Source organism: Monopterus albus, unplaced genomic scaffold (genome assembly GCF_001952655.1).
Source record: "Monopterus albus unplaced genomic scaffold, M_albus_1.0 scaffold172.1, whole genome shotgun sequence".
NCBI classification, from domain to species: Eukaryota; Metazoa; Chordata; class Actinopteri; order Synbranchiformes; family Synbranchidae; genus Monopterus; species Monopterus albus.
Window position 1 is genome coordinate 1313301 of NW_018128052.1, and position 8425 is coordinate 1321725.

The following is an 8425-nucleotide window of genomic DNA, read 5'->3' on the forward strand; positions in this document are numbered from 1 at the left end:
TCTTTCCCTTCTTGTGTTGTTTTCATATGTCCCCCAGGTTTTTTCACAGCATCTCTGAGGGCTGATTGTGGAAATGTGACCAATTCATCATAGCTGACAGTCTGTGTGCTCACAAGCCACACACACACACACACACACTCACATCGTCATCATCATTTGTAACTGCACATTTGGTGTTTGTTTGTGATTGACAAAGTTTGGCTTTAGTTGGTGGTACCTATGGAAAGTCCTGTAAGACAGGGATAACTGTTGTTTGTGGTGTTTGCATGAATGTGTGTGTCTGGGCTTGTTGTGGGGACATGAATCTGTGCAGTCACATTTTGGGGACTCACCTGCCTTTTGGGGCCGAAAGCAAGTCCCCATAAAGTATTACATTTTAATGTTAGGCCACAGTTAGGTCTAGGCTAATGTTAGGATTAGCCAAGTAGCAGTTATGGTTATATGTTGGCAAGTCTCTGAGAATCAAGTGATGGAAACATGACTATATGGGTGTGGGATTGCAGGTACTTTGTTAATAATTTGTAAATCCCACAAGATGCCATGCAGGCGACCATTGCATGCAGGGCCTGTCAGTCACCTACCTCTTCATCACACACAAACAAAGTCATGCAGGTGCAAGTGCATAGTGATCCAACCACAACGCCCTTCCCCTTGAGGCTGATTAGTATTCATAAGATCTCAGGAGCCCCCTCTTACACCCCCACCCCCACCCAACCCACCCCATACACACACAAACACATACACATATTCTGGTGGATTGGTCCATTCTAATTATCTCCTGGCGTTTATGGAGAGGGCTGATTAGAAGCTGTCAGTGTGACTGATGATGACATGCCATGTTGTCCCCCAGAGAGAGGCAGAGCGACAGAGAGGAAGGCTGGTCACAGCTGTGGACTCCACTACTTCTCTGTCCCCATCTCCCTATATTTTATGTCTTCCTTCCTTGTACTTCTGCCTCACTAACAGCTGCTTTGTTATGTGCCTCTCTAGGTAAGCCAGTGATGATCATAACAGAGTTCATGGAAAATGGATCTCTGGACACTTTCCTCAAGGTGAGTCACGGCTCAGCTGGAATGAACACTGCACTCACATTTGCCCCAAGGACGGGGCCATAAGTCTTTACAAAGGCCATGTGAAAAATGTAAAGTGTTTGAGATTGTAGAGTCCATTCCCCCAAATTGCTGGGCTGAGGGTACATTCTTTAAAAAAACACAAGGTACTCCGGTGGAGAATTCAGTCTCTTTAACTGGGACTTAAGTTTAATTCTTCGAGGACTTACGTTAACAAGTATCCTTTAAAATAAGCAATACTGTTTCTGCTTTAAACAGGTTTTGAACCACAGTTTGTATATGTAATCATCACATAAAGAGGGAATCTAAACTTTTACCTACATACACTGTTCAAAATCTCACATTCACACACATACATAGACGTTTACTTTAGCAGAAGAAAATATGACGAGAACAAACATTTAGGTGGATATGTGGCCTCTCCACACTTTCATTATATGATGTTTGATACCGAAGCTATGAAATATGTTTGGTGTCCATATCTCAGAGCAGAGACGGCATCAAACTGCTGACAAATAGACAATAAAAGAAAGAAAGTGATTTGCTTTATGTGCAGTGTTTGCACCATCAGGGAATACAAAAATGAACAGTTCATTTCAAATGTAATGTGAAGTCATACTATATGGTCTTTAACCCTGGCCTGAGAGACAGATGGAAAGCCCTCCAAAATGCCTAAAGAAATAAGCATTATTATGAATAAACACAGAAATACAGTTACCAGAATTAGCTCTAGAGACATTTGTTATGATAATCAAGACTCTAAAAATGATTTCACTAATGATGCCAGTTTTAAAAAAAAACTATACATAGAGCAAGTGATGGAGCAGAGTCTAAATTCATGCCAGATGATTGCATAGTCCTGATATGCAGCTTTTACTCAAGGTTATTACTGCACCTCTTATCAGTGAACAGATTTAAAAATGAAAGAAGGCTCTGGAAGTATTCCCTCATGATTGAAAGTGATGTTATGACAAGAGTCAGAAGAAACTGTCAAGATTATTATATGAATTGATGTTTTTAAAAGATTTATCCTTCCACTGAAACATACTACAAACCTGCAGACATTAAATGTATCTAAGAAATATGCATGTTTTCTCAAAACTCATAGGAGGTTTTGAAGTATTTCTTAACATACATTCACAAAGGGCTCTCCATTTAATGACAGTTGCAAAGGATCAAGGATACTTTAGTGTAAAAATTGACAAATGTGTGAAGCATGACTCCTGTTCATGCAAAATAGGTAGCAGAAGTGCCAAACATACAGTATTGATTTAACTAAGCATCCTTGAATTGGCTTTTGCACACACCCAGAAGAACAGATTGTTGTAGCGCTGGTGTGCAGCCCCCTGATTCATATTCAGAGTTGTTTGTCAGCCAGTAAAATCACTGCGCTGCTCCAAAGCCATTAAGCCTGTGATGATGGGCCCGTCGTTAAATAGACACCAATCCCATCAGCAACACTGAAGCAAAATGAAATGAAATCTGACAAACAAAAAATGGCTGAAGCATAATGTCCTGGAACTTACACACACACACACAGTCACACTCATATGCAGGTACATCATGTTGTGTGATACAGTATGTATCGTAATGAGGATCATAAAGAGTATCCGCAGTGGCTCAATATAATTATGGAATCACTTTTATGTGTTTTACAGCTCATCCGTGCTTCTGGTATCCATATGTGTCTTTAATTATGCTGATCATTTATTAAGCAGCTATCCCACAGAAAATAACAAAAACACTGTTCTGACAGAGAACTTCAACCTCTGTATGTCAATATATTTATCAGTCACATCTATCTTTTCCTTTTTTCTTGATGTTTTTCCCTTGAAGCTTTGATATAAAAAGTCATATGCCAGAATTTGCCAAAAGATGTCTCATTTTCCACTTTTCTCATTTGTCTCCTTCACCTCCTTGTCAAAAGCCTTTGCCCTGCATTTGTTTCCTCTCCCTTTCCCTGCTCTGCCCACCCATCCTCCTCCTTCCTGGCAGAGGAGTGCGGTGGGCAGATTGATAGAGGAAGTCTGTAGGTTTGTTAGACAGTCCAATCAATCAGCATCTCACAAAACCACCAGCTAATTAACTTACTCCACAGCTGCCGAGGGAGAGAAAGAATGACAGAGGAAGGGGGGGGGGGTGGTTGTTGCCCAGATGCAGAAAGATGAAGGAAGACAGATAGATAGATGAGACTGAATCAAAGTAATACAGAGTTCACTCTCTTTGAGACAGAGACTGAAGAGAGACAGCGATGGATGGAGAGAACAAAGAGTAAAAGGGAAGGAGAGATGATATTAAAGGGGGATGCTTTAGAGGAGGAGGGTGACTGATAATGTGGATGGCTTTTTAACGGGGACTGCTGGCCCAGGGCAGAAAGAACTGGCAGACGAAGGTGAGCTGGACCACCATCGATCAACAGGCTCTGGTCTCTGCCAAAGACAGGCTCAAATCTGAAATCCAGTGGGCACCCGATCAGCGTTAGAGGTGAAAGTTTTGTCTGCTCTCTCAGATCCAATCTTCTGCTAGTGGAATTTTTTGTGATCTCTCACTGATCCCTGGAAGGAGCAATTTGTCTTTTGCTTGCCATCCTCCCAAGGGAGGTCAAACCGCAGGGGCTGGAAGGGATTCAAGGGCTTGCTCAGGGACACTTCAGAAACATGGATTGCTGCCATCACAGATTTTTGAATTCTGGCTTGAACCCTTAGTTTCAGCTGAGGCTGAAGAAGGACCCAGCACTAATCACTTTTGCAGCCTAATGCCAGCATTTACACTGTGTTCTGTGTATTAATTAATTTTTCTTTTTGTCTCTCCCTCCAGAAACATGATGGCCAGTTCACAGTGATCCAGCTGGTCGGCATGCTGCGCGGCATCGCCTCAGGTATGAAGTACCTGTCAGACATGAGCTACGTTCACAGAGACCTGGCAGCTCGAAACATCCTGGTCAACAGCAATCTGGTGTGCAAGGTGTCAGACTTTGGCCTGAGCCGAGTTCTGGAGGACGACCCGGAGGCTGCCTACACTACAAGGGTAAAACACTTTCACAAGCTGCGGCTGTCTTAAATTGAATCTCCAATTTATCTGCAATTACAGTTCATCCACCCACCGACCACTACATTATTGGTCCTAATCCAAAGCAGTCCAGTGGAATACCTATTTAAACCACATGTGCATAAATTAATTTTCAACTAAAAAGACCTGCTCCAAAGGGGGCCCCAAAAGAATCAGTAAAAGAAATATACCCATGGATAATTAATGCAGTCAACCTAAACAGATCCAAATAGAGAGAGAGAACACTAACCCTGCCAGAAGAAAGATGTATGACCAATTATCAAACACCGGGGGTATTAGCTATACAAAGCTGAAAGCAGATTAGATTAGACAATATATTAAATTAAAAATTTATTGTGTCCCAGGATAGGTATCCACCAACCAGCAGAGTTCTTGCTCCACTCAATTTACACAATTATTTAAATTTGATCCAGACTTACAACTGTTATCATTTTGGTCATGCAGCTGTTATTCTGTCATCAATTTAAGTTTTGATATTTCTTAAGGTGAGGTTAGTTGTTTAAGACTTCAAATATACAGTATGTGGCTTAAGGTAGCACTAGCATGAAACTCCAAATCAACCCACTCTGCGCCGACCAGCTCCCTGCTCCACTGTGCTCTACTACAATCTGCTACTCTCCACCATCCTCTGTCAAGCTCTTCAGATATTAGTCCTTATGAAACTACAGTAAATGAAAATGCAACAAAAATTACTGATCAAGCAGAAATAATTGAAAATCTGAAATGGTTAGAGAGGTCAGTCTTGCTCAAAACCTTTTAGAAGCTAATGTCTCTGCATTGCTGCCACTGCTGTTCATTGAGTCTGGGTCACAGGAGGCCTTGACAGCACATCTCCGCATTAAGACAGGTTTTGGAGCAAAGTTCTACAACAAAATATTTGAAAAAAGTTAGATCTAATACCTCTACTGTTTGCTCCAGTGTTTTTTGGAGATGCTTTTCAAATAAGATGAACCAGCCTTCTTGCCATTCAAACTGATTATCATCACGACAGAAAACAGCCCTAACTCAATGGTGCTGATACTTCTGCAGCATTTGGAATAAAAGATATACTGACTTTTGTAATATGTTGTAAATATATGTGTTTTAGAGTTGAAAACTAATATTTCTTAGTCCCAAACTGGTCAATCTGTAAGTAAGGTTAATGTTGATAATTTGCTTTGGACAGTTTATGCTGCAAAATGCAATGCCTCTGTTTTGGCTAACTTTGTGGCTCCTTAAATGTGCACAGCATGCCTCACATGAATGAATGGCAGCAGTGTTGTGATATTAAATGAGGTTCTATTTTGTATATTGTAACTACATAACAGTGTATCTGTTGACTGCATCTCACATCAGCATATGACAACTCGACTTCATTCAGGTGGACCTTGTCATTAGGAATGCTGTTACCCCAGTTGCTGATAGAGCATATTCTCATATTCAAGTTAGAATTTGCTGCACTCTGTATTAAACTTATCTGTAGAAAGCATTCCTGTAATGACTGAACAAAGGTGTAAGATTATAACATATTATCACCCAGTGCAGTCACACACACAGGATGAATGCATGCACACAAACTCCTCTTCATTTCATGGTTTTGCCTGTGTATATCAAAGAAATGTTTGGTAACATCACCAACGTCTCACAGCGCTTTGAGAGAATGAAGAAACTCAAATGTCAGTGAGTTAAACCACTGTGGAGTAACTCATCTAAAATGCCCACAAGGAGATAGCATTATTCATATTCATAGGAAGTGTTGGGGATGTTATTTTTAATATGGCATTAGCATTGCCCTGGGAGGAGTGTATCTGCCGTTGACTGCTCTATTGCAATCACACATACTCCCACTGATGTCAGGAGACCTAGATGGAAAGCTGCAGGCATGATGGGGGGGGGGAGGTGGAGATGGGGAAGAGAGAGAGGGTGAGGGAGGAGTGGATATAAAATAAGACTGAGATCTTGGGAGGCTGAAAGAAAGAGAGATGGAATAAGGGAAGACAGAGGAAGCATCCAGTGAGAGCAGTTAAGAGAGAGAGAGAAAAAGTTGGGGTAGGGGTGGACAGGGGGTGGTGGAACTAGAAGTACAGTGCTGAGTGACTTGGCTTCTTTGTCTTTTATTTGACTTTGACCAAGCAGAGATGGGGAATGCTAGGTGGTGCAGAGGCAGCTGCCGCATGTTAAAAAGCTGAACCAAGCCCTATAGAGGTACACTGAGAGAGAGAGGGTGGGAGTGTCTCACTGCATATTGCAGTGCATCTATACAGTGGGCTTTATGGAATCCTTGTGATCTATATATCAACAATAAAGCCAGGAGCAGGATAAAGAAAAGGAATTTGATAGCAAAAGAAAGTCAAGTGCAAAAAACACTGAAGCAAAAGTAATATTATTTTATGAGCATATTAAAGAGGAGTGCTGTTCTCTGGCAGTGCTGCAGTAGGCTTCTCTGCAGGTACCATCTTGGAATATGTTTTGTCAGCTCTAATTTTGATTTATTATAGCTCTTAGCTAGAAATGTACTAATAAACAATCTTTAAATATTTACACTATTACAGACATGGTAAAACAACAAGTTCAGGTTGACAGATTCAGCATGCGCCAAGAATGTGTTAACTGTGTTGTGAACCATCCCCAGGGAGGAAAGATCCCCATCAGATGGACAGCTCCAGAGGCCATTGCGTACAGGAAGTTCACCTCAGCCAGTGATGTGTGGAGTTACGGCATTGTCATGTGGGAGGTGATTTCATATGGAGAGAGACCCTACTGGGAGATGTCCAATCAGGATGTGAGTCACAAACACTTATATCATCCACCAGCTCCAGTGTTAACCGGTGCTTGCATGACTAAAGATCTGTTTTTTCCTCCAGCTTGAGCTCAATTTTTAACTATGAAAACAAATTTTTCTAGAAATTTTTACTTGCCTTTCTTGTATTAATCACAGAACTTGATATGTGCGCCTCTTCTGCCTGTAGGTAATCAAAGCAATAGATGAAGGCTACCGTCTTCCCGCTCCAATGGACTGTCCTATGGTGTTGCACCAGCTGATGTTGGACTGCTGGGAGAAGGGACGCAGTGACAGGCCAAAGTTTGGACAGATTGTCACAATACTGGATAAGCTCATCAGAAACCCAGCAAGCCTCAGAGATTTGGCCAACAGCTCAGTATGGTCAGTGGAAGAAAGCTATCAATGACACTTTAATTGGAAAGTATATTGTATAGCACTGTATGGAGGTGCATTTTATATGCAAGTGCAGATGCAATTAGTCCTGTGTAAAGCATGGCTCGGTCAACCTATTTCTGTCCAAACCTGACCCAGACCTGCCAAACTTATAGTATATAATGTCCAAACCCAACCTGAGCCCAATGCCAATGAGTTTGAATGTTGTTTTTCCCCTTATCTTTAAACAAAGTAGACAATTGAGTGTCCCAGCCGTCTAGCCTAAATTTTGACCTACGTGACTGAACCCAACCTGGACCCAAACATAATTTCCAAATTTCTGTCTGAACCCTCAGGTACCAATGGGTCCTGTCCAAGCAGCAACCTTTGCGTCTGAGAACTGAAGCCAATGCACAAGTGTTTAAACTTGCAGTTCCTCAAATGGTCACTTGAAGCTGGCTCAAAATGTCCTCCCGTGTTAAATTATCCAACTTTACAGCAGAAATAACAACTGTATTGGAGATTAATTTTTATATAACTCACCTATTAAGGGTGTGGATGCTTTGAGTGACAGGCTTGAGGGCCCTGCTGTAGGTGGCTAGCTGTCTAGCAAGCTCCACTCACGCTCCACCTCTTTGTCCATTTTTGGATTAACCATAGCAGGTGAAGTGAAGCACTACTGATATGGCGATGGCTAGACTTGAGCTTTAAAACTGCTCTTCAGAAAACAAGTTGGGTTTGTCCATCTTTATATATGGTCAGTGGTTCTGTCAAGCTCAGTTTGTGTATCCACAGTTTAGTCCTGTGTAGACAATGTATTGAACTTAGTTTGAACATGCAAATAAATAAACAAGCACACAGATGATTTATAACAGTTTATAACAAAAAAAAAAGCAATCAAGCAAATCAAAGGGTTTCAAACCTTGTATGTGTGTGTTGAGGGGGCAACAATGAGATAAATCCTTTATCATACTTATCCACTAATGGGAACATTTAAAGTTTAGGGTTTATGTTTTCCTTTCAAAGTGTAAAAGCGTATCTGAGACTCTCATGCTATACCTGTTGCAGTATTCATTCATTCATTCATTTTCTTCCGCTTATCCGGGACCGGGTCGCGGGGGCAGCAGTCTAAGCAAAGATGCCCAGACTTCCC

At 41.5% G+C, this 8425-nt stretch overlaps 1 protein-coding gene across 2 annotated transcripts in view; it reads left to right on the forward strand.

Moving 5' to 3' along the window:
* LOC109969361 (ephrin type-A receptor 3-like) overlaps positions 1 to 8425 on the forward strand; it is a 91564-nt gene that overhangs the window by 77506 nt on the left and 5633 nt on the right. For both annotated transcript variants that reach the window (XM_020616190.1, XM_020616191.1), the window contains exons 14-17: positions 991 to 1052; positions 3888 to 4097; positions 6751 to 6900; positions 7088 to 7281. In XM_020616190.1, coding sequence (XP_020471846.1) covers positions 991 to 1052; positions 3888 to 4097; positions 6751 to 6900; positions 7088 to 7281 — 616 coding nt within the window. The remainder of the gene's footprint in view (positions 1 to 990; positions 1053 to 3887; positions 4098 to 6750; positions 6901 to 7087; positions 7282 to 8425) is intronic.